Below are 26,789 nucleotides of genomic sequence, written 5' to 3' on the forward strand. Positions count from 1 at the left end.
TGAAAGAAAAGAATGGAACAATAAAAAACAGAATACATCAGCAAAGATGAAAGGAAATAAAGAAAGAAAGAGTGGAAGAGTATTAGATATTCACTTTGCTAAAAAACTTGCATAACAATATTCTACAGCTAATTGGCTTAGAAGAACTAACACGAGGTCGAGTGGGCACAATGAACACGTCTCTATTACGTGGCTTGATAATTAGCGTTTCAAAGGCTGTAAAGAGGAGCAAATAGGACCCGATTTAACTTGGGGTTTGATGTGCAGTATGATATAACATGTCTGATCAAGGAAGGCTGTTTATCCCCTGTATCAACAGTTGAAGAAGAATACAAGAACACTATTACCAGAGTTGGGCTACACGTTTCATCTGCATGTATGACGATAGTGAAGGTTCATAATAGTTTGATGGCTATTGTTGACCCAAAACACACAACGTTTCCCTGAGATTTCCACCCAGAAGAGTCTGAAGATGCAGCCAAACAATAGATCTTGTACAGTATAATACTGCCCTCGCCTGGAGTATATTTCAAAAGGCAAGTGGTTGGGATAATGACAAGTTGACAACAACCTTTAGGATGATAAACCATTTATTTTAATTTGAGTTGACCATTAATTTATACAGTAGGTTTGCAAATCATTTTAAAGATCTCTTTATAAAAAACAAAACATCTGTAAAATAAGGGAGCCCTGTTTCGGTACCAATTTCTGTAACATTATTAGAAAATAGCACTGTTGTAACGCTTTAATTACATTTAAAAACACATTTATTTTAACATTAGGAAGACATAATATAAAGTCAATTAAATCAATCTACAGGATAAGTCTATACAGCCGAGGCCAACCAATGACCTACATACACAAAGTAACAATGTGAAGTAAAAATATATCCATGTTCCTGCCGCAGTCTTTCAAAATCAACCGTTAAATAATTAGTGTACGTAAGCTTTAGGTTGTGTCTTAAATTATATTAGTTCTAACGTTTCAAATTGTACAACTTCCTTATTTTTTTATTTTTTTAAAACTTTAAATGTCCATTTTAACAATATGGTTCCTTATTACTACGCTGAACAAACGATTAGTCAGCTTATATTATGGGCTGTCACAAAATCACTTAGATAATCAACAGAACGCAGTTCAAATGCACATCATTGTGTATGGGGACAATGGAGCAATGCTGAATAAGGTCTATGTAACACAGCTAGATAGCTGACTAGTAGACACTACATTTGAGTTTCAATTGAACTAATGTCTTGTGGTTGGACAACTAAACCCATCACCGACATGTAGGCTAGCTATAGCCATTTCACATTTACTACGCACAGTTTCCGTACCACCCCATGTATCGTCCCATTAGAGATAAGGGCGGTACCATTGGGTACCCATAAACACACGTTTCAGGGTTTCACCAGCGTCACGTAGTCTAACAAAGTTCTGTATCACATTTGGTTGAACATTAAATCATTAATACTACCGTGTACTGATGTTGACCATAGTCATGATCGACAATCAGTACGTATACAATTATTTTCTGTTCTCAATTAAAAATAGGGCAGTGTTGAAGGAACTCTAAAAACCAGGTACAGTAAAGGCCTCTTGGGAACATTTTTGCTTTAGGGAACGACAGAGAATGGAGGTGATGTGAGGAACAAAACAGGACATCCTTTGTCACAATCGCCGTCTGTCCCTCTTGTCCTTCCTATTCTGATAGTCAGTGTTGGCACAGGGAATCTACAAAATGGCAGCTGAAATAGGCCTAAACCACTAAACCTCGTCCAGCTAGTTCTTCTCCAGCTATCCCTGTGGGTTGTCTGGTCAGGCAGATCAACGCTGGAGTACAGTAGTACCAGTAGTCCCATGGATTCATATGCAAGTGGTTTGACCGAGAGGCCAAATCCCTAGTCCATGGTTTTAGATGCAAGTCGTTTATCTATAGGCCACACTTCTAGTCTGTGGTTTTAACAATGACTGGATAGACTGAGGTGCCACATCCATAGTCCATGTTTAGACAGGCTATACACCTCTAGTCCATGGTTTCAGATGTAGCCATCAACAGTGTTCCTTACAGGAGAGGAACAGGCTTGTGCCAGGACAGGGGGCTGTGGAAATTGCAGTCACCAGGGGTCTGTGTGCTCCGTATTGCAGTCCTGCAACCCCCCGGCTCAGTATTGCATTTAAGTGCTTGCTCTGCAGCCGGGCCAGGGAGCACAGCTAAGGCCGATGGAATCTGAGGAGTGGGGACAGAGAAAAGTCATAATGTGCACTGGCTAAGAAGATCTAGGGTTTCAACTTGCAAAACCTCAACCACAGTTCGAGTTTTAGAGAAACCTTGGTTCGTTTGGGGTCCCGGGTCAGGGTATGAGTAAATAAAATAAATATTGGTAATGGATAGGACATTAACCTGGTATAGATCCTGCTCTCTTCGTGAACCTCCATCTCAGAGCTCTTGAACTCGTTCAGTTCCTTGCGGATGGCAGCCTAGATTGAATAGAATAGAGAGCAAAGATTGAGTCAGGTGTTATGTGATGCACTGTACAGACAGCAACATCCTGGAGCAGGTCTACACGTTAATGTACAGTACAGAAACAGATCAATAGATCAGTGCCTATAGTTCAGAATCAGCCTTTTTTGGATATGAATAAAATGAAAATGGAGCCACAGAGTATGTTCTCTCTAGCTGTCAGACGTATTTGCGATGGCACACTGCCCCATATCCAAATCCTGGCACCTCAAAACTCATAAATATCAACCTCTGAAGATTTTTAACTTGTCAATAAAAGTCCTGCAAATTAAAAAAAAACAGCAAATGATTTAAGACCTCAGTTTTAATTAAAGAAATGGTCAAACAATTTTTTTTTCCTCAGGGATTTTAAACCTCTGAATAGCAGAAAGTATGCAATAATTTGTGTTTCAACCTCTTCTCCTAGCTTAACTGATATACTCTGGGGACAACTCAGCAAAGCCATTAAGCAGCGGTTATATTGCATTCTTGGGATTTTAGTTTGACACGGTATACAGTTGAAGTCAGAAGTTTACATACACTTAGGTTGGAGTCATTAAAACTCGTTTTTCAACCACTCCACAAATTTCTTGTGAACAAACTACAGTTTTGGCACATCGGTTAGAACATCTACTTTGTAACTTTTCCAACAATTGTTATACAGACAGATTATTTCACTGGGTCAGAAGTTCACATACACTAAGTTGACTGTACCTTTAAACAGCTTGGAAAATTCCAGATAATGATGTTATGGCTTTAGAAACTTCTGATAGGCTAATTGACATCTTTTGAGTCAATTGGAGGTGTACCTGTGGATATATTTCAAGGCCTACCTTCAAACTCAGTGCCTTTGACATCATAGGAAAATCAAAATAAATCAGCCAAGACATTAGAATTTTTTTTGTAGAACTCCACAAGTCAGGTTCATCCTTGGGAGCAATTTCCAAATACCTGAAGTACCACGTTCATCTGTACAAACAATAGTACACAAGTATAAACACCATGGGACCACGCAGCCGTCATACCGCTGAGGAAGGAGATGTTTTCAGTCTCCTAGAGATGAACGTAGTTTGGTAAGAAAAGTGCAAATCAATCCCAGAACAACAGCAAAGGACCTTGTGAAGATGCTGGAGGAAACTGGTACAAAAGTATCTATATTCACAGTAAAACAAGTCGGGCTATATCGACATAATCTGAAAGGCCGATCAGCAAGGAAGAAGCCACTGCTCCAAAACCGCCATAAAAAAGCCAGACTACAGTTTGCAACAGCACATGGGGACAAAGATAGGACATTTCTCCAAAAAGTACAATGGTCTGATGAAACAAAAATAGAACTGTTTGGCCATAATCACCATTGTTATGTTTGGAGGGAAAAGGGGGACATTTGACCCACCAATACGTTTGACCCACCTTAAACAATTTGAAGGCAATTCTACCAAATACTAATTGAGTGTATGTAAACTTCAGATCCACTGGGAATGTGATGAAAGAAATAAAAGCTGAAATAAATCACTCTACTATTATTCTGATATTTCACATTCTTCAAATAAAGTTGTGATCCTAACTGACCAAAGACAGGGAATCTTGACTAGGATTTAGTGTCAGGAATTGTGAAAAACTGAGTTCAAATGTATTTGACTAAGGTGTATGTAAACTTCCCACTTCAACTGTATGTCTGGAATTCCAAACCCTGCTGAAATGGTTAAGTAAAGAACCTCAGGACTTATAAAGGTACAAAGATGTTAAAGATTTATCACTATACTATAGTTGAAGAGCACTCTTACCATTTTTTTTACCAATCTTTTACAATCTACAATGTATTTAGTTAGTCGCTTAACTGCGACTCACCTTGTCGGAGGGAGTGAGCTTAGTCCAAGGTTTGTCTGCACGGCGGTCGTAGTCTTGAGTCGTGGTACACTCTACGTACTCATGGAAACGCAGGATCTTCCTGGCCTGAAGCTCTGCTATGGTGGGCCTCTGGGACAGCTGGGGGGAGGTAGAGAGAAAACACACTGAGTGACTACTGTCCAACTAAAATGATAATCTCTGGTCAGTTACATTTGAGTGTTTTATTTCTATATCCGTGTACGATGGCTTTGTCACCGGTGTGTGTGTATGCACATTGGTGTACTGTATCTAAATGTGTTTCAATTCTGCAGTGTGTGTGTGTGTGTGTGTGTGTGTGTGTGTGTGTGTGTGTGTGTGTGTGTGTGTGTGTGTGTGTGTGTGTGTGTGTGTGTGTGTGTGTGTGAGTGAGTCAGGCTAACCTTTCTGGTGAGTCTGCGTTTGATCTCGCTCCGCTCTGCCCTGATATCAGCTTCGTTCCTGGCTACAATAAGACAAGACATTCCATCCCATCAGAGACAGAACAAAAACATGCCTCTAGTCAGAGAGAGAGAAAATGGTAGACTGGACCAGGGCCCATATTCACTAAGCGTATCAGAATAGGAGTGCGGATCTAGAATCCGTTTTTCCTTTTTAGATCATAATGAATATGATTATATGGTCAGGGGGGGACCTGATCCTAGACCAGCACTCCGGACCCTGAGCTTCTCCTGGCGTCTTCACAGGAGTAACAGGAGTCGTTTTAATCAGTCTTTACCCTCTGGGACAAGGAAGTGCATTGTCTTAGATACACTGCAGTCTGAACATTATGTAGTCCTTTTACAGAGCTGTCTAAGGACAACGCTTTTAAGTAGTGCTTTCAGAGTCTAAAGACAACCAGAAAACAAACGTGAAAAACTTTACCTGTAGGCTACATGAGTGAAAACACCTTTTGGACAATATATCAAATTCTAAAAAGTGTTGGCACTACCATTTTGGTGCCAATGCTAAACTCAAGAACAAACAAGAGCAATGGTCAAATTGCACCATGAATCAAGTCATTGCTTTTATTTTATGTAAGTACTCTTACAAACCACAAGGGGGCATCTATAGGGCAGACAGACTGATGTATCGTAATAGATCGTTTTGGGTTACTAGTAAAACCAGAGCGATGCTTGTCTATCTAGAGGGGAAGGACATTAAACCAACTGCGAGGGGAGATGAACCATGAAGTTGATATTGACTGAAAAAATAGAAGTGACAGAGAAAGAGGGAAAGAGAGTTACCTGGAAGGATGTTTCTCTGCTCCAACTCCTCTGCTGTGGGTCTCTGACTCAACCTCCTGAATAGAGAAACACACAACACACACACATTTAGGGTAGGGGAACACCCCCCTCCCCAACTCACAGCGATCTCTAGATGTAGTTACCTGTTGAGCGTGGTACCGATCTTGTTCTTGAGTGCCTCCCACTGCTCTCTGCTCTGCCAGCCGACTCCATCTTGTCCCTCTCCTCCCTCCCGCTCCTCTCTCTCCAGCTTCAGGGCCAAGGTGTCCTTCCTCGTCACACGGCTGGCCAAGGCACCTGGGTGGTGCAGACAAACAGTTCCAGTAACATGGGACAATACTTTCACTCTACATCACATTTGAAAATTGTAAACTTCAGATTACACTTCTCATTTGGGTTAACACGGAACCCAAACCGACAACGCGCGTGCGCCATCGTGCATAAATGTATTTTGCCCCCCCCCACACACCAAACGCGATCAAGACACGCAGGTTAAAATATCAAAACTAACTCTGAACCAATGACATTAATTTGGGGACAGGTCAAAAAGCATTAAACATGTATGGCAATTTAGCTAGTTAGCTTGCACTTGCTAGCTAATTTGTCCTATTTAGCTAGCTTGCTGTTGCTAGCTAATTTGTCCTGGGATATAAACATTGAGTTGTTATTTTACCTGAGATGCACAAGGTCCTCTACAATTAATACACACATAAAACGGCCAACGGAATCGTTTCTAGTCATCTCTCCTCTTTCCAGGCTTTTTAATCTTTGAACTTATATGGTGATCGCATCTAAACTTTCATAGTATTACCACGACAACTGGCAACAAAGTTAGTCTTTCAATCACCCACGTGGGTATAACCAATGAGGAGATGGCACGTGGGTGCCTGCTTCTATAAACCAATGAGGAGATGGGAGAGGCAGGACTTTCAGAGCGATCTGCGTCAGAAATAGGAATGACTTCTATTTTAGCCCTTGGCGTCGCAGACACGCTCGTTGACGCACGCGAATAGTATGGGTGCAATAATTGAATAACATGGATTTCTAAATGTATTTTGTGGCGCTCGGTCACGCGACGTGTCTGTTCTGGTCAGCATGTTAGCTTTACCTGCAAGTAGTAAAATACATACAATGAAGGAAGAAAATAGAAAGACCGATTTGGAATATCCCTTATTGATACTTTTTTTACTAATAATGAAAGGGCCTTCCTTGATAGTACTGTACTTACTTTGAGTTTGACATTCAAATCTATACCAGACTTCACATCTACACCAGACACATGTGGCATTATCACCAGACTTCACATCTACACCAGACACACGTGGCATTATCATCTGACTTCACATCTACACGTGGCATTATCACCTGACTTCACATCTACACGTGGCATTATCACCTGACTTCACATCTACACGTGGCATTATCACCTGACTTCACATCTACACGTGGCATTATCACCTGACTTCACATCTACACCAGACACCCGTGGCATTATCACCTGACTTCACATCTACACCAGACACACGTGGCATTATCACCAGACTTCAAATCTACACCAGACACATGGCATTATCACCAGACATCAAATCTACACCAGACACATGGCATTATCTCCAGACTTCACATCTACACCAGACACGTGGCATTATCACCAGACTTCACATCTACACCAGACACGTGGCATTATCACCAGACTTCACATCTACACCAGACACATGGCATTATCACCAGACTTCACATCTACACCAGACACATCTACACCAGACACATGGCATTATCACCAGACTTCAAATCTACACCAGACACATGGCATTATCACCTGACTTCACATCTACACCAGACACATGGCATTATCACCAGACTTCACATCTACACCAGACACATGGCATTATCACCAGACTTCACATCTACACCAGACACATGGCATTATCACCAGACTTCACATCTACTTACTTGGTGGATCGTCGTCCTCGTCTTCATCGTCATCTCTGTAGAGAATGGGTCCGTCAGAGTCGGTCTCCTCATCCTCCTCACTGCTGTCTCCGGGCCCCCGGCCCTCTGGGATGACACTGACCCTGGGATCGACCACCAGACCCCTCCTGCTCCTGGGCTCCAGCTCAGGCTGCCTGGGGGGCAGCATCCTTCTGGGGTGAAGCTTCTCCAACTCCTCCTCCATGTCAAAGTCATCATCCTCAGGTCTGGAGAGAGAGGGACAAATGTTCATTGAATCTGACTGTTGAATAGACAGTGATCAAGTGAGTGTGATGTATGCATATACAGTTGAAGTCGGAAGTTTATATACACTTAGGTTGGAGGCATTAAAACTCGTTTTTCAACCACTCCACAAATTTCTTGTTAACAAACTACAGTTTTGGCAAGTCGGTTAGAACATCTACTTTGTGCTTGACAAGTAATTTTTCCAACAATCGTTTCCAGACTGATTATTTCAGTTATAATTCACTGTATCACAATTCCAGTGGGTCAGAAGTTTACATACACTATGTTGACTGTACCTTTAAACAGTTTGGAAAATTCCAGAAAACTATGTCATGCTTTAGAATCTTCTAATAGGCTAATTGACATCATTTGAGTCAATTGGAGCAATTTCCAAACGAAGGTATCACGTTCATCTGTACAAACAATAGTACGCATGTATAAACACCATGGGACCACTCAGCCGTCATACCGCTCAGGAAGGAGACATGTTCTGTCTCCTAGAGATGAACGTACTTTGGTAAGAAAAGTGCAAATCAATCCCAGAACAACAGCAAAGGACCTTGTGAAGATGCTGGAGGAAACAGGTACAAAAGTATCTATATCCACAGTAAAACAAGTCGGGTTATATCGACATAACCTGAAAGGCCGCTCAGCAAGGAAGAAGCCACTGCTCCAAAACCGCCATTAAAAAGCCAGACTACGGTTTGCAACTGCACATGGGGACGAAGATCATACTTTTTGGAGAAATGTCCTCTGATCTGATGAAACACAAATAGAACTGTTTGGCCATAATGTCCATCATTTTGTTAGGAGGAAAAAGGTGGATGCTTGCTAGCCGAAGAACACCATCCCAACTGTGAAGCACGGGGGTGGCAGCATCACGTTGTGGGGGTGCTGTCCTGCAGGAGGGACTGGTGCACTTCACAGAATAGATGGCATCATGAGGCAGAACAATTATGTGGATATTTTGAAGCAACATCTCAAGACATCAGTCAGGAAGTTAAAATCTTGGTCTCAAATGGGTTTTCCAAATGGACAATGACCGCTAGCAAACTTCCAAAGTTGTGGCAAAATGGCTTAAGGACAACAAAGTCAAGGTATTGGAGTGGCCATCACAAAGCCCTGACGTCAATCCCATAGAAAATGTGTGTGCAGAACTGAAAAAGCGTGTGCTAGCAAGGAGACCTACAAACCTGACTCAGTTACACCAGCTCTGTCAGGAGGAATGGGACAAAATTCACCCAACTTATTGTGGAAAGCTTGTGGAAGGCTTTGACGTTTGACCCAAGTTAAACAATTTAAAGGCAATGCTACCGAATACTAATTCTGTATGTAAACTTCTGACCCACTGGGAATGTGATGAAAGAAATAAAAGCTGAAATAAATAATTCTCTACTACTATTCTGACATTTCACATTCTTGAAATAAAGTGGTGATTCTAACTGACCTAAGACAGGGAATTTGTAGAATTAAATGTCAGGAATTGTGAAAAACTGAGTTTAAATATATTTGGCTAAGGTGTATTTAAATTTCTGACTTCAACTGTACATGTCTTAATCTATTGCAATGATCAAAGTCACGATTTTAGCTCCGCATAAATATTGTTCCCGTTTGTACTGTGGTTAATAGATATGCTGTGACATTATGGAAGTATGATAGAGTAGTATACTCACAGTCTGAGGGGTTCTATGGTGACGGGTAGGGAGCGTCGGCCTCCAGCCTCAGTGAAGAACTCTGGGGGGGACTCAAACAGCATGGAGTGGGCTCTTTGGGACCCATCTGGGTTAGCCTGAGCCGGGCTGGGGGAGCACAGGGCCCGCTGGATCAGGATGTGAAGGGGGATGGCTGGGACTGAGGCTGGGGGGTGGCTGGGCGGCTCTGTGGTGGGGCTGGGAGGGTCCTTCTGAGGGAAGGGGAGTGGGACCGGGAGGGGTGCGGAGGCATGGTTGGGGAGCTGTAAGTGGGGGTGGGAGCTGGGAGTGGACGTGGGTATATGGGACAGAGGTCGGGGTGCTGGTGCAGGGTCAGATGTGGGTAGTTGGAACCCTACTGCTCTGAGGGTGTCCCTGGTGTCGTCTCGGTCTGTGCTGGGGGGTACAGAGACAGTAGGCATGGGGACTGGGACAGAATCAGAGGGGCCCGAGGTCTCTGGCTCAGGGGACGGGTCGCCAGAGTGGTGCTTGGTGACGGGGGTCATCCTCTTGGGCGGAGTGGGAGGAGAGCGCCTGGTGGGGGCAGGAACAACAATGATACCACTGCCAGCCTGAGAGAGCTCCGCTACGGAACAAAACACACAACAGAATGAATACTAGTCATTAAACAAGGACTGACACGCTGTAGACACAGAATTCAGAACTGAAAGAGAAAGTGTTACTAATCTGAAATATCAAAAAGGCATCACATTCACACTCAAGCAAACTGGTTAAAAGGATTATCGTGACTTGTTTAGTTTCATGAAGGCACAATGCACGACTTACCAGTGGATAGATGGAACATATTTTAAAAGCATGATGATATCAGGCCTGGACATAGCAGAACGGTACACATCTAACCCTATGGTTTAGATGGAAATCTTTCACAGCAGGATTCAAGCCTGATTCATTTGAAAACAACCAGAAAAGCATTTTATTAGTCCGAATCCATTATTTTGAAGTCATTTCACACATCTCCGCAGTCTCTCTTGACCTCTCATCGAAGTCATCCAACAAGCTGAGGCACACTGCCTGGCAGTTATCTTAACTTCCATGCATTGTTTTTATTCCAGCCAAGTCAAGTTAGTTTAGCAACAACTCAATCCGACATGCAATGAATGAAGTAGTGGGGGACCATCGATCTATGCTGGTGGTGCTTCACACCATGGGCTATGGGCAGAATGGGTAACAGTTATTCAGTTGTTATAGACATCGGTCAGGCATTAGACTTGGTGGTGTGCAACAAAACGTGCTGTGGAGCGGTTATGGTTATTCAGAAGGACAGCGTCACAGCAGGCTTGGGTTGCGCCCCTCAGGACAGGGTACCTGAGCAGGCTTGTTCAGTCCGTCGGCGGTGGAGGTAGGTGGGCAGGGAAAGGTACAGGCCCAGCTCCCCCCTGCCTTCTCCAGCTGGAACAGTAGTGAGGAGAAAGGGGACCTTGGACCCTGGAGGCCCTGTTCAATGTGGACACTGACAAAGATGAGGGAGGTCAGAGGTCAAGGCCTTCAGCAGGCTGCTTGAAGGTGCGGGACACTGAATAACTGGTCACTGTTGCCCAGCTAGGCAGATTGTTACCTCAATTAATATCTAAACTAATATCTTACTAAATCTAATATTTAGCCTCTAAGGATAGAAAGCTGACAGATAAATACATGATTGTCTGGTGAGGATGTAGACCCATTGTATGTACATATTGTGATGATACATAAACCACTTTTCTCCAACAGAGAGAATGGATGTTTGCAATATGACCAATGACAGGGTTATATACACCAAGTGTACAAGACATTAGGAACACCTTCATAATATTGAGTTGCACCCCCCTTTTCCCTCAGAACAGCCTCAATTTGTAGGGGCTTGGGCTCTGCAATGTGTCGAAAGCGTTCCACAGGGACACTGGCCCATGTTGACTCCAACACTTCCCACAGTTGTGTCATGTTGGCTGGATGTCCTTTGGGTGGCGGACCATTCTTGATACACACGGGAAACTGTTGTGTGAAAAACCTTGCAGCGTTGCAGTTCTTGACACACTCAATCCAGTGCCCCTGGCACTTACTTCCATAACCTGTTCAAAGGCACTTAAATCTTTTGTCTTGCTCATTCACCCTCTAAATGGCACACACACACAAACCATGTCTCAGTTGTCCCAAGGCTTAAAAATCATTACTTAACCCATCTCCTCCCCTTGATTTACACTCATTGAAGTGGATTTAACATGTGACATCAATAAGGGATCATAGCTTTCACCTGGTCAGTCTATGTCATGGAAAGAGCAGGTGACCCTAATGTTTTGTACACTCTGTATATGATATAACCACTGACCCCTGGGATTAGCCAGGAGACATGGAGGGAAAACAGCAGCAGCTGCAGGACTTAAGACTTGCTGAGTGTGTCACTGTAGCAGCCAATCAGAATTCAGACTCTGAAAGCCTATCAGAGAGGAGATCCAAATGATGAAAACTATCATTTCTGTTCAGCAGATGTCCGCTGTACACTCACTCTGTATGAATGCAGAGTGAGTGTGAAATGGAGTAACGCATCTATGAGGACCACACCTTCAGAATGGCATTGGAATGTTCTAATTGCGTCACAACAACTGTTACTACATTGACTGTTGGGATGGGCTCCGACCTAGGGCAGCTGCAGCATGCTGGGTAAGAAGACACAGAACACTGAGGCAGCCAATCAGAGCACTGGACGCTCCGGAGTCACTCCCAGCCTGTCGGAGGAGTGCCAGTGCGGCAATGTGTGTGTGTATGTTGTGCTTGCATAAACGCGGCAAAGACAAACCCCCTGCCCCTCTCTTTGGAGAGTGTCTTGATGTATACTGAAAATGCAGACTAGGGCCTTTTCAGTGAGCCGGAAACTGAAGAGTGGTTGAGGAGTGTGTCAATTTGCTAATAGGCAAACGGAAGCTAGTTCTCCCCTCCTCGATAGCCTCCTTTTGGCGAGGAAGCACATGTGTCTCCTACCCGGAGTCCTTTGCGGCAGAGTTCTGAAATCTGTCACACCCTCTTTGAACCAGCTGTTGTTTTCTTGAAGGAGAAAATGATGCAAACATTTACAAACAATATGAACTGAAAATGTCTTGCACAACTAACTAAACGTGTTTTATCACTTTACACAAATTTTGGGATCCACCCCTGTAAACGTAATTTGACTGATGACAAGCGAGTGGAGAAGGCGAGTAATTTCATACAAGAGCATTTTCATCCACATTCCCTCTCCTCGATTACCTTTGACCTTTTTCAAAAGGAGGCGACAAGACGAGAGGACGCAGGATTTGAGCAAATCCAGGAGAAAAGGCCAAGTTACTGTATAGAACAACATCCTGCGTTTCAGTATGCATCGAGTCTAACCATGACACTGAAAGACACTTGGGTTGAAAAAGGTCAGGGTTAACTCACCAAGCAGAGCAGGGTTGCTGTTGCGGTTGGTGGGTTTGGGTGGGGGTACAGGTGGCTGCTTGGCATGGGGGGGGTACGGGGGGAGGAGTGGCCGATTCCCCCGTGGTGGAGGAGGGGGGGTACCTGGCTGGAACGTACAGGGGGGACAGGGTTGGAGTGGGTGGGACGAGGGTCATCACTGATGATCAGGGAGACAGTCCTGGCGGGCTTGGCCACTGCTATAGCAGGGGAGGTAGAGGAGGAGGGTGGGGTGGAGGTCCGGACAGGCTCCATGGAGGTGGTGATAGTGGGGTGGCTCTTAGGAGGGAGCATGGCCTGTTTGGTAGGAGGCGGCTCTCTACGGGAGGAGTCAGGATCTGGGGTGTGGATAGGGGCGAAGCGGACACCAGTGGACTCTACAGACAGGCACAGGACACACACACACACAGAGACAGAGAGAGAGAGAGAGAGAGGGGGAGAGGTCAGGAGGACAATAGGAGTTTCTATTCCCCCTGATCCCGGGGCTCAAAGTGCAACCACAACAAGCACACTGTTACTGTACAGTGCTGAGCACATAGAACACAGAGCTGAGATAAGCTGCAACTCAACGTTGGACAATAAGCAGCTTTTTAACAGATTAACTAAAGACGGATTCTGGTCAAGTCCTCACACCTTTCACAGGGCTGAGAACAAGGAAATTCACAGCGTTACCAGATATACAAAACAGAATCTCCTAGACACTCAACTAGCAGACAGTAACAAATTGCACTTGCAAAGTGCCCAATAAACAAAGCTTCGTTCCACTAAGAATTGTTCAACTTCAACAACTTCAGAGCAACCTTCAGACATGCAAGCGAATTCTTTGAATTTTACGCCACAGGCTGTTTCTAACCTGCTCGTCCGCGGGTCTCCCCTCCTTTGATCTCCTCAGATGGCATGTACCTGGGCAGGGTGCTCCCGCGGTAAGCCTCAGAGGCAGGACGGACCCTGCTACGGAGGTCCTCTGAGGAGGTCTTCTGGAGACTCTGCCGTAGCTCCATCTCAGAGTGAAGTCTGACAACAGGACGACCCTCTTCAAAAGGTCTCAAGAGGGTCTCTGGTTTAGCAGGCCTAGGAGGACTCCTCCTCCTATCCCTCTCCTCCCCCCTTTGTTCCCCATCCTCTCTCCTTTCATCTGCCTTTTCACGAACAATTATCTTGTACCGGTCATCTTTTCTTTCCCGGTCATCTCTCCTGTCCTCTCTTTTCTCACGATCATCTCTTCTCTCTTTTCCCTCTCTTCTGTCATCTTTTTCTCCTCTCTTCTCCTTGTCCTCCTTCTCTCCCTCTTCGCTCTTCTCTCGATCATCTCTGTCCCTCCTTTCCCTCTCCTCTCGCCGGTCTCTCTTTTCCCTGTTGTCTCTCTCCTCCCTCTCATCACGAGGACCTCTCCTCTCCTCCTTCCCGTTTCTCCTCTCCTCTCTCCTCTCCTCTTTCCCGTCTCTCCTCTCCTCTTTCCCGTCTCTCCTCTCCTCTTTCCCGTCTCTCCTCTCCTCTTTCCCGTCTCTCCTCTCCTCTTTCCCGTCTCTCCTCTCCTCTTTCTTCTCTCCTCTCCTCTTTCCCGTCTCTCCTCTCCTCTTTCCCGTCTCTCCTCTCCTCTTTCCCGTCTCTCCTCTCCTCTTTCCCGTCTCTCCTCTCCTCTTTCCCGTCTCTCCTCTCCTCTTTCCCGTCTCTCCTCTCCTCTTTCCAGTCTCTCCTCTCCTCTTTCCAGTCTCTCTCCTCTCTCTTGTCCTCTTTATCCTCTTTCCGTTGCCTCCCCTCCTCCGGAGCAGGTCCTCTCGGTAGTGACCCTCCTCTCCTCTCTGACACGTCAGACGGCACTCTACTCCGTCTCTCCAGATCTATGACTGATAGCCTGGCGTGTGAGTCTACGTCCAGTGGGGCTCGGTTGGAGCGCGAGGCGTCAGAGGGTACCCGGCTCCTGCTCCGGGGGTCGTCTGAAGGGACGCTGCCCCGCCGTGGATCCTCTCCCTGGGGTAGCCAGGTGGGGTTGAGCCCTGGGCCTGCCTCCCCCCGGGACACCTTGATCGCGGTCTCTGAGACCCGGTCAACATCCATAGGTACTGGCTGGCCATTCTTCACCACTGGACCTTTGGAATGGTTCACGCTGTTGCCCTCTGTCACACAGAAATACATTCTGATAAGGAATTTGAGGTCAGCAAAGATATTCTCTACATCTCAGCATTCTCCAAAAGTGTTACCAAACTATTAGTTTTGTTTACCGTTGATAAATTATAGGCTACTAGTATTTATGTAGGCCTTTGTCTACTCCACTATGATCAGGGCCCGTATCCACAAAGCATCTACGAGTAGGGAGTGCTGATCCAGGATCTGTCCATATAATCTTTTTTTATTATAATCAAAAGGCCTGATCCTAGATCAGCACTCCTACTGACATGCTTTCTGGACACGGGCGCTAGTCTGCATACCATTCTCCGGCAGTTCTTTCAGCAATCCTCTGTCAATCAGCTCCTGACGAGGTCTCCTTACTGAGATCTTCCTCTCCAACACTGAAAGTAAACAAATAGGTTTAATTTCCCCGTAACAGAGGTGGCTTGATGAGTAACCTTGTCTGAGACCATGAAGACTTGAGCTCTCTTAAAAGGTAACATCTAGGGTTCAGCTCATCGGGCACAGTCTTGTTCAGAATCAGTAAGATATAAGACAACGTTCAACTTCAACACGTCCTTACAATGATGTACAATCCATCCATCAATTTGACTACTTCTAAAGGGCAGGTACCTATTGAGGTTTCCAGAAAGGTCTCGCTGCTCTTCTTCTTCCTCCACTTCCAGGGCTTGAACATATTCCCGAAGCTAGAGAACTTGCCCTTGCGTTTGGAGGGAGGGGTTCCGCCTGATGAGTCACCCCCCTCACTCCCTGTCGTACTCTGCTGCAAGTCCACCTCATCATCTGGAGAGGGAGAGGTGAGTGGCATGACACTTATTACAAGACAGAAAATTAAGGCATGGGGGAAAGAAAATGATAAAATAGGGCAGCACTTTTTAACGAACGTGCTGCCCTGTTTGTAAAGAAGGGATACATTTCCTCTATAGACTAGGCCCTAACTAACTCTCCAACAGTAATGTTAAAGAATTTGGTATTTTATTAGGATCGATTCGCTGTTGCGATTAGCTGTTGCAAAAGCATTAGCTACTTTTCCTGGTGTCCACACAAAACATGACATTAATAGACAAGAACAGCTCAAAGACAGAACTACATCAATTTAAAAAAGGAACACGTAGCCTACATATCAATAAATACACAAACTACCTTGGCCAAATAGAGGAGTGGCGTTTTGCCGTGAGGGGTTACTTTATCTGTTTTCTTTAAACCAGATTTGCTGTTTATTTGTGCAATATGAGATGGAAGGGAGTTCCATGCGATAACAGCTCTATATAATACTGTATATGCTTTCTTGAAATTATTTCTGGATTTGGGGACTGTGAAAAGACCCCTGGTGGCATGTCTGGTGGGGTAAGTGTGTGTGTCAGAGCTGTGTATAAGTGGACTATGCAAAAAATAAAATGGAATTTATCACTATGTTTCTTCTAAAAAGAAGTGATGCAGTCAGTCTCTCCTCAACTCTTAGCCAAGAGTTACAATGAAGAGCAAGACGTGCCGCTCTGTTCTGGGCCACCTGCAGCTTAACTCGGTCTCTCCTTGCAGCACTCGACAGGACAATAAACAAGATAGGACAAAACTAGAGCCTGCAGGACTATGAACTGGGCTTGTGCTAGTTGGTGCTACATTCCAGCGCCATCTTGGAGTGTGTCTTACTAGACCACAGTACAGACTGAGCCAGGCTTAAAACTGAGGGCTGGTCTGAATTCCACTCTTACTGGCTGTTGAGTTGTACCAGCTGGCAGAGATTCTTATGTAAGTAAATTGATAAGAGCAGCAGCCAAATAGGTATTAACACAAGAGTTTAACATCGAACTAGAGTGGGGTGCTTTCAAAACTGTTTCAATACAAACATAGGTCCATCACAGTCAATGGTAAACACATAATTACCACAGAAACTGCATTTAAAGAGCAGAATAAACAAAACACGTTTGAGAGGACAGGGTTAGGTTACTCTCCCAGAAACAATGACTCATAACTGCGCTCCAGCTGATGACATCACCTGCTGCTGCAAATCTTGCAACAGATCCAGGAAGACTGGGTGTGAAATATCCACCCATTCTTAGGTGATGAGTCGACCGTGCACACACTCGTTGCACAAGAGGACGATGTATAGGACACACAGCAATCGAATGCACTTCCTAAGGAGCCAGCCAGGAAGCTTTGAATAGCATGAGGTCCCTACACAACCAGTTCACATTGAGTTCTATATAAAAATGCAATACATCTGTTACAGTCGTCTGGCTTATATAGCGGAGGTCACACCAATCCAGTTTATGGGTCACACTTTAGGGCAGAGCCAATTTGCAACCTCATCCTCCGTCCAGCTCTCCCTCATCCCCCTCGATTCTGACTCTTACCAGAAACCCTGTCATGCGAAAGAGGGATACAAGTTAAGTGGAAAGCAACAGATCAAATTCACTCAATTGGCAATTTGACAGATTCAAAAAGAACTAGAGGGAGAGAGAATGCATATCATGCCCTCAGGAAAAAGAACAACTCTGTCCTCGGTTAGCGGTTTTGACAGACCAAATAGTTAAAATGAAAATAGATTAAAATAAAATAGATAAAATAATGCTATAAATAGGATAGAGGTGCAATTCACTGCAGGCAACACAAACTAATATTATTATTTAAAAAATTCACCTTTTTCTTGATCATCAGCCAGCCTTAGCTCAGACAATACGTGCCAGTCTGCACAGCGAGATAATAAACCCAGAGCATATCGGACTGCTTCTCTCTATCACATCACCGGATTCCTGCCGCTCTGGATCATTACACTGGATCATCGCAGCTAGCTAGCTACAAACGAGTGGCTTCTGTTAGCTAACGCATCTGTCTTGAAGTAAGCACCAGTTAGCCTTGAGCTAGCCTCGATCTAGGCCCATATACCAGCTAATTCTAGGGCTACAATACATATTTTGCCAATGGGCCTGGACCCTTTATTGTTGACTTGGAGCCCTGCCGATCCGATCGCCCGATGTGGTCTCAACAGGCTATTCTGTTATGATGTCTCCGAAGAACCATCTGCTATCCCCGGCCCGCTAGCTTTTGGGGAACTCTGTGTCCCCTGCTCGCCTAGCGTAGACGTGACTACCGAACGGCACCCTGACTCACCTATTGCTGCTCTTTTGACCCAATGATCACTCGGCTACACAGCTGATGCCCCCGGGACAGTTGCAATAACACGGCACCTCATTTTATTTACCTGTCGGCCTCAAGCCTCGAACTCAGGTCCTGTATGTACCTAACTGACCTGCTGTGCCCATTCATCAGGATTTACACGTCGTCTTAGCTATCCTGATCAACACCTGTGATTGCTTTATGCCTCTCTCTGTCAATATGCCTTGTCTACTGCAGTCTTGGCTAGTTCTTATTGTTTTATTTCACTGTAGAGCCCTCAGTCCCGCTCAACATGCATTAGATAGCTGTTTTGTCCCACCCCACACACATGCGGAGACCTCACCGGTCTTAATTGGTGACTCCAGAGACTAACCCTCTCTCATCGTTACTCAACGCCTAGGTATACCTCCATTGTACTCACATCCTACCATACCCCTGTCTGAACATTGTGCCCTGAATCTATTCTACCACGCCCAAAAATCTCGGTTAAGTTCGGTCATGCTATCCAGGTTTGTACCCAAACAGTTCGAGCTTCTACTTTTAAAAATCCACCTTTCCAGAAATAAGTGTCTCACTGTTGCCATTTGTTACAGACACTCCTCAACCCCCAGCTGTGCCCTGGACACCATATGTGAATTATCCCCCATTTATCTTCAGAGTTCGTACTGTTAGGTGACCTAAACTGGGATATGCTTACCACCCCGGCCATCCTACAATCTAAGCTAGATCGCCTCAATCTCACACAAATTATCAAGGAACCTACAAGGTACAACCCTAAATCCGTAAACATGGGCACCTTCATAGATATCATCCAGTCCAACCTGCCCTCTAAATACACCACTGCTGTCTTCAACCAGGACCTCAGCGATCACTGCCTGTACCGATAATGAGTTTACGGTCAAACGACCCCCCGGGTATCCTGGAAGGATGTTGACCTCATTCAGTCAGAAGAGGGTGCCTGGTTATTCTTTAAAAAGTGCTTCTCACCAACTTAACCTCTTGGTGTTAGGGGGCAGTATTTTCATTTTTGGAAAAGAAACGTTCCCGTTTTAAAACGGGATATTTTGTCAGGAATAGATGCTAGAATATGCATATAATTGACAGCTTTGGATAGAAAACACTAATGTTTCCAAAAGTGTAAAGATATTGTCTGCAAGTATAACACAACTGATGTTGCAGGCCAAAGCCTGAGAAAAATCCAATCCGGAAGTGCCCCAGGTATTGAAAGCGCTGCGTTCTAATGACTCACTTCAGCTGTGATTGTACAATTAACGAGCTTACGCTTTCTACGTATTCCCCAAGGTGTCTACACCATTGTGACGTAGTTTTACGCATTTCTGTTGAAGAATAGCCGTAGGCGGCTACATTGCGTAAGTGGTCACATGGTGGCTCCGAGAGAGATTCTCACGTAAAATACAGAGGTAGCCATTACTCCAATCGGTCCTAGTGAAAAAGAAATTGTCCTGACGGATATATTATCGAAAAGATATTAGAAAAAAAAACACCTTGAGGATGGATTCTAAACAACGTTTGCCATGTTTCTGTCGATATTACAGGGCTAATTTGGAATATTTTTCAGCGTTGTGGTGACCGCAATTTCCGGGCGATTTCTCAGCCAAACGTGAAGAACAAAACGAGCTATTTCGCCTACAAAAATAATATTTTGGGAAACAAATGACCTTCGGCTGTCTACCTGGGAGTCTCGTGAGTGAAAACAGCCGAAGTTCATCAAAGGTAAACGATGAAATTTGATTGCTTTTCTGATTTCAGTGACAAGGTTGCCTGCTGCTAGCAAGGCATAATGCTATGCTAGGCTATGATAAACTTACACAAATGCTTGTCTAGCATTGGCTGTAAAGCATATTTTGAAAATCTGAGATAACAGGGTGATTAACAAAAGGCTAAGCTGTGTTCCAATATATTTCACTTGTGATTTTCATGAATAGGAATATTTTCTATATTTATGTCCGTTGCGTTATGCTAATTAGTGTCAGATGATGACAACGGTCCCGTTCACGGGATGGGGTGTCACTACAGGTTAAATAAGCGTGCCCCATTCAATTTTTTTAAACTAAGAACAGATATAGCCCATGGTTCACTCCAGACTTGACTGCCCTTGACCAGCACAAAAACATCATGTGGTATAGTGCATTAGCATTGAATAACCCCAGCAATATGCCACTTTTCAGGGAAGTTTGAAACCAATATACATACACAGGCAGTTTGAAAAAGCTAGCCTTTGCTTTCCTAAACAGAAATTTGCATCCTGTAGCACAAACTCCAAAAAGTTCCGAGACTCTAAAGTCCATGGAGAATAAGAACACCTCTCAGCTGCCCACTGCACTGAGGCTAGGAAACTGTCACCACCGATAAATCTACAATAAACGAGAATTTCAATAAGCATTTTTCTACCGCTGGCCATGCTTTCCACCGGTCTACCCCTACCCTGGCCAACAGCTCTGCAACCCCCACAGCAACTTCCCAAGCCTAACCTTCTCCTTCTCCCCTACAACTCGGCTGGTCAAGACAATCTGGAACCTCTTCCTAAAATTATCCGCCAAAATTGTTGCAACCCCTATTACTAGCCTGTTCAACCTCTCTTACGTATAGTGTGAAGGCCCTAAAAGATCGGAAAGCTGCCGCAGTCATCCCCCTCTTAAAAAGGGGGACACAATCAAGACCCAAACTGTTACAGAGCTATATCCATCCTACCCTGCCTTTCTAAAGTCTTCGAAAGCAAAGTTAACAAACAGATCACCGTCCATTTCAAATTCCACCATAGCTTCTCCGCTACGCAATCTGGTTTCTGAGCTGGTCATGGGTGCACTCAGCCATGCTCAAGGTCCTAAACAATATCATAACCTCCATTGATAGAAGATAGTACTGTGCAGCCATCTTCAGCCATCTTCATCGACCTGGCCACGGCTATCAACTCTGTCAATCACCGCATTCTTATCGGCAGACTCAATAGCCTTGGTTTATCAAATGACTGCCTCGCCTGGTTCAACAACTACTTCTCATAAAGAGTTCAGTGTGTCAAATCGGAGGGCCTGTTGTTCGGACCTCTGGCAGTGTCTGGGGGTGCCACAGGGTTCAATTCTCGGGCCGACTCTTTTCTCTGTATATATCAATGATGTTGCTCTTGCTGCTGCTGATTCACCTCTAAGCAGACGACACCATCCTGTAAACTTCTGGCACTTCTTTGGACACTGTTAACAAACCTCCAGACGAGCTTCAATGACATACAACACTCCTTCCGTGGCATCCAACTGCTCTTAAATGCAAGTAAAACTAAATTCATGCAATTCAACAGATCGCTGCCCGCAACCAACCACCAGACTAGCATCACTACTCTGGACGGTTCTGACTTAGAATATGTTGACAACTACAAATACCTAATTGTCTGGTTGGACTGTAAACTCTCCTTCCAGACTCACATTAAGCTTCTCCAATCTAGAATGGGCTTCCTATTTCGCAACAAAGCCTCCTTCACTTATGCTGCTAAACATACCGTCGTAAAACTGAATATCCTACCAATCCTTGACTTCGGCGATGTCACTTACAAAATAGCCTCCAACACTCTACTCAAATTGGATGTAGTCTATCACAGTGCCATCAATTTTGTCACCAAAGCCCCATATACTACCCACCACTGCGACCTGTATGCTTTCGTTGGCTGGCCCTCGCTTCATATTCATCGTCAAACCCACTGGCTCCAGGTCATCTATAAGTACTTGCTAGGTAAAGCCCCGCCTTATCTCAGCTCACTGGTCACCATAACAACACCCACCGGTAGAACATGCTCTAGCCGGTATTTCTCACTTGTCATCCCCAAAGCCCAAATTTCCTTTGGCCGCCTTTTCTTCCAGTTCTCTGCTGCCAATGACTAAAACGAATTGCAAAAATCACTGAAACTGGAGGCGGACATCTCCCTCTCTAACTTTAAGCATCAGTTGTCAGAGCAGCTTACCGGTCACTGTACCTGTACACAGCCCATCTGTAAATTGCCCACCCAACTACCTCATCCCTGTTTTCTTTTGTTTTTTTGCTCCTTTGCACCCAAGTATCTCTACTTGCAGATCTTCTGCACATCACTCGTGTTAATGCTAAATTGACATTATTCCGCCACTATGGCCTATTTATTGCCTTACCTCCCTAATCTTACTACATTTGCACAACACTTAATATAGATTTTTCTATTGTGTTATTGACTGTACGTTTGCTTATCCCATGTGTAACTCTGTGTTGTTTGTGCAGCACTACTTTGCTTGATCTTGGCCAGGTCGCAGTTGTAAATGAGAACTTCTCTACTGGCCTGCCTGGTTAAGTAAAGGTGAAAAAAAAATTAAAAGTTGTGAGACGGGGCCAAGATTCAGGAGGGGAAGATGGGGTGCTGATATCCCTGTGGCAGGCAGGCGCCAGGTTCATCTCAATTCCACAGAACAGGTTGAGAGAGAGAGAGAAGCCAGTCAATGCCAGCAAAAACAAACCAGACCATTGAGTTCAGTTGTTTTGGTTGCAGCCTCTAACCCAGGGATTCTAAAACTTTTTTGCCTACGACCCATTTTGTAATCTGAAAATTCTCACAAAACCAAACATGAAAAAAAAATGTTTTTAATGAACAGCCAATGTTCACTTTTTTGTTTGGGGCTATTGCGGATAAATGAAAACATTGTAGCAGTATTTCTGATTGTCTTCTCAACTCACCATCACACAGTGGTGTAAAGTACTTTTACTTTTAGTTCACGCCATTACTAAGGAAATTATACTTTTTACTCCATACATTACCCCAGACACCCAAAAGTACTCGTTACCTTTCAAAAGCTTAGCAGGACAGGAAAATGGTCCAATTCACACACTTATCAACAGAATATTCCTCGTCATCCCTAATGCCTCCGATCTGGCAGACTCAAACACAAATTTTTCCTTGGTAAATGATGTCTTGAGTGTTGGAGTGTGCCCCTGGCTAGCCGTCAATTTAAATAAAAAAACTTGAAAATGGTGGCGTCTGCTCACTTAATATAAGGAATGTGACATTGCTAAAATATAAAGTGTCAAAAAAGAAAATCACATTTACCTTTGATACTTAAGTATATTTAAAACCAAATACTTTTACACGTTGTATTTTACTTCACTTGAGCCACTCTATTAAGGTACAGTGCCTTGCGAAAGTATTCGGCCCCCTTGAACTTTGCAACCTTTTGCCACATTTCAGGCTTCAAACAAAGATATAAAACTGTATTTTTTGTGAAGAATCAACAACAAGTGGGACACAATCATGAAGTGGAACGACATTTATTTTATATTTCAAACTTTTTTAACAAATCAAGAACTGAAAAATTGGGCGTGCAAAATTATTCAGCCCCTTTACTTTCAGTGCAGCAAACTCTCTCCTGAAGTTCAGTGAGGATCTCTGAATGATCCAATGTTGACCTAAATGACTAATGATGATAAATACAATCCACCTGTGTGTAATCAAGTCTCCGTATAAATGCACCTGCACTGTGATAGTCTCAGAGGTCCGTTAAAAGTGCAGAGAGCATCATGAAGAACAAGGAACACACCAGGCAGGTCCGAGATACTGTTGTGAAGAAGTTTAAAGCCGCATTTGGATACAAAAAGATTTCCCAAGCAAGGCACTGTATCTTCACTTTTACTCAAGTATGACAATTGGGTACTTATTCCACCACTGCCATCACATCATTTAATATGGAGCTATGACAGGTTAATTGCAAATGATGTCACCTCACCAGCACTAATAAGATGGGTGTGCTTGATGAATGTCGCGTGGGAGCTTCTCAAAGCCATGGGGCATGGACGACGGTACACACACATCTCTGCTGTCACATCCAATCTGGATAGATTTTTGGTTTTAATGCAGACGAGAGCACTGAATCCAGCTTCAAACAGATACAGTCTGAGCTGGCGAAGGGTGTCATGAGTTTTACAGTGCAACTCGGAACTCTGAAAAATATGAGGCCAAATCATGTCAGTGATCTTTACGTTGGAACGTCGGAGATCTAGATAGAAGGCAGAGTTACTGAGGTGGGGGACTGTTCCAAACAATTTTATTCTGTTCTGTTTGAGTTCCCAGTTGTCTTGAACTCATTGAAGTCGGATATTTCCCAGTTTCTAGTTGTTTTGAATGTGGCATTAATGCTCAGAGGTAGCCGGCAGGGTATTCCCTTTGAGTCAGGAACCAAAACTCCTCCGTAGTGACCTGTGAATGCATTCGGTCACATGACAGCTCGGGTATCTGTTCGATTTCACTTAACGGCATGTCAATTGAACCAGGCTCACAGTCAAACGGATTGGGAATTAGGTCCCAAAGTGCAATTAAAAGTGTTGGTGATTAGTCATCACTTGTGTGGGACACTTACTGATGCTGTTTTCTGTTAAAAACATGCAGTCGAGGAAGGGGGCATGGTTGGCTTTTGAAAGACTCTCCAATAATAATAATTTCCTCTGAAACCATTGACTCAGTCACTCATCTGTAGAATGTTTTTGTATTTACCCCTGTACGTTCAGTTTTCTAAACATGTCTGTTATTATCTCCAACCGGCACAGCCAGAAGAGGACTGGCCACCTCTCATAGCCTGGTTCCTCTCTAGGTTTCTTCCTAGGTTCTGGCCTTTCTAGGGGGTTCTTCCTAGCCACCGTGCTTCTACACCTGCATTGCTTGCTGTTTGGGGTTTTAGGCTGGGTTTCTGTACAGCACTTTGACATATCAGCTGATGTACGAAGGGCTAGATAAATACACTGCTCAAAAAATAAAGGGAATGCTAAAATAACACATCCTATATCTGAATGAATGAAATATTCTTAAATACTTTTTTCTTTACATAGTTGAATGTGCTGACAACAAAATCACACAAAAATTATCAATGGAAATCAAATTTATCAACCCATGGAGGTCTGGATTTGTAGTCACACTCAAAATTAAAGTGGAAAACCATACTACAGGCTGATCCAATTTTGATGTAATGTCCTTAAAACAAGTCAAAATAAGGCTCAGTAGTGTGTGTGGCCTCCATTCCTTTATGACCTCCCTACAACGCCTGGGCATGCTCCCGATGAGCATGCCCATCCTGAGGGATCTCCTCCCAGACCTGGACTAAAGCATCCGCCAACTCCTGGACAGTCTGTGGTGCAACGTGGCGTTGGTGGATGGAGCAAGACATGATGTCCCAGATGTGCTCATTTGGATTCAGGTCTGGGGAACGGGCGGCCAGTCCATAGCATCAATGCCGTCCTCTTGCAGGAACTGCTGACACACTCCAGCCACATGAGGTCTAGCATTGTCTTGCATTTGGAGGAACCCAGGGCCAACCGCACCAGCATATAGTCTCACAAGGGGTCTGAGGATCTCATCTCGGTACCTAATGGCAGTCAGGCTTCCTCTGGTGAGCACATGGAGGGCTGTGCGGCCCCCCAAAGAAATGCCACCCCACACCATGAATGACCCACCACCAAACCGGTCATGCTGGAGGATGTTGCAGGCAGCAGAACGTTCTCCACGGCGTCTCCAGACTCGTCTGTCACATGTGCTCAGTGTGAACCTGCTTTCATCTGTGAAGAGCTCAGGGCGCCGGTAGCGAATTTGCCAAGCTTGGTGTTCTCTGGCAAATGCCAAAAGTCCTGCACGGTGTTGGGCTGTAAGCACAACCCCCACCTGTGGATGTCGGGCCCTCATACCACCCTCATGGAGTCTGTTTCTGACCGTTTGAGTAGACACATGCAAATTTGTGGCCTTGCTGGAGGTCATTTTGCAGGGCTCTGGCAGTGCTCCTCCTGCTCCTCCTTGCACAAAGGCGGAGAGGGCGGGCTTGCTGCTGGGTTGTTGCCCTCCTACGGCCTCCTCCACGTCTCCTGATGTACTGGCCTGTCTCCTGGTAGCGCCTCCATGCTCTGGACATTATGCTGACAGACACAGCAAACCTTGCCACAGCTCGCATTGATGTGCCATCCTGGATGAGCTGCACTACCTGAGCCACTTGTGTGGGTCTCATGCTACCACTAGAGTGAAAGCACCTCCAGCATTCAAAAGTGACCAAAACATCAGCCAGGAAGCATAGGAACTGAGAAGTGGTCTGTGGTCCCCACCTGCAGAACCACTCCTTTATTGGGGGTATCTTGCTAATTGCCTATAATTTCCACCTGTTTTCTATTCCAGTTGCACAACAGCATGTGAAATTTATTGTCAATCAGTGTTGCTTCCTACGTGGACAGTGATTTCACAGAAGTGTGATTGACTTGGAGTTACATTGTGTTGTTTAAGTGTTCTCTTTATTTTTTTGAGCAGTGTACATTTGATTTGAACATTGTCATGCGCTGATCCCATATCTCCAGATATACTGAACAAAAATACAAAAACGTAAGTTTCAAAGATTTTACTGAAATTAGAAAATCAGTCAACTTAAATACATATATTAGGGCCTAATATATGGATTTCACATGACTGGGAATAGAGATATGCTTCTGTTGGTCAGCACGTACCTTAAAAAAAGGGCCTCAATCTCGTCACGTTATTTCTGCACATTCAAATTGTCATAGATAAAATGCAATTGTGTTCATTTTACGTAGCTTATGCCCATACCA

The 26,789-nt window shown here is 44.5% G+C and overlaps 2 protein-coding genes across 5 annotated transcripts in view; both read right to left on the minus strand.

The window, feature by feature from the left end:
* Positions 1-572: 572 nt before the first annotated feature.
* On the minus strand, positions 573-14,254 carry LOC124012141 (phosphatase and actin regulator 4A-like). Of its 4 annotated transcripts, none has more exons than XM_046325602.1 (11): positions 13,798-14,254; positions 12,927-13,321; positions 10,845-10,989; positions 9,501-10,104; positions 7,564-7,808; positions 5,754-5,907; positions 5,611-5,666; positions 4,768-4,829; positions 4,349-4,486; positions 2,402-2,478; positions 573-2,227 (listed from the first exon to the last, which is right to left on the minus strand). In XM_046325602.1, exons 4-11 carry the CDS (start codon positions 10,022-10,024, stop codon positions 2,212-2,214), a joined length of 1,272 nt encoding a protein of 423 aa, XP_046181558.1. In that variant the 5' UTR covers positions 10,025-10,104; positions 10,845-10,989; positions 12,927-13,321; positions 13,798-14,254; the 3' UTR covers positions 573-2,211. The 4 variants fall into 4 exon arrangements, with proteins under 4 accessions (XP_046181558.1, XP_046181555.1, XP_046181557.1 ...); XM_046325599.1 differs by having other exon boundaries at positions 10,305-10,989; XM_046325601.1 differs by lacking the exon at positions 10,845-10,989.
* LOC124012236 (phosphatase and actin regulator 4B-like) overlaps positions 10,677-26,789 on the minus strand; it is a 32,516-nt gene continuing 16,403 nt past the window's right edge. The window contains exons 3-9 of the mRNA XM_046325712.1: positions 15,687-15,857; positions 15,374-15,454; positions 14,602-15,061; positions 13,798-13,958; positions 12,927-13,321; positions 10,845-10,973; positions 10,677-10,688 (exon numbers count right to left, since the gene is read on the minus strand). Of these exons, the coding sequence (XP_046181668.1) occupies positions 10,677-10,688; positions 10,845-10,973; positions 12,927-13,321; positions 13,798-13,958; positions 14,602-15,061; positions 15,374-15,454; positions 15,687-15,857 (1,409 nt within the window). The remainder of the gene's footprint in view (positions 10,689-10,844; positions 10,974-12,926; positions 13,322-13,797; positions 13,959-14,601; positions 15,062-15,373; positions 15,455-15,686; positions 15,858-26,789) is intronic.

The sequence above is a fragment of the Oncorhynchus gorbuscha genome, linkage group LG24 (assembly GCF_021184085.1).
Source record: "Oncorhynchus gorbuscha isolate QuinsamMale2020 ecotype Even-year linkage group LG24, OgorEven_v1.0, whole genome shotgun sequence".
Classification (NCBI taxonomy): domain Eukaryota; kingdom Metazoa; phylum Chordata; class Actinopteri; order Salmoniformes; family Salmonidae; genus Oncorhynchus; species Oncorhynchus gorbuscha.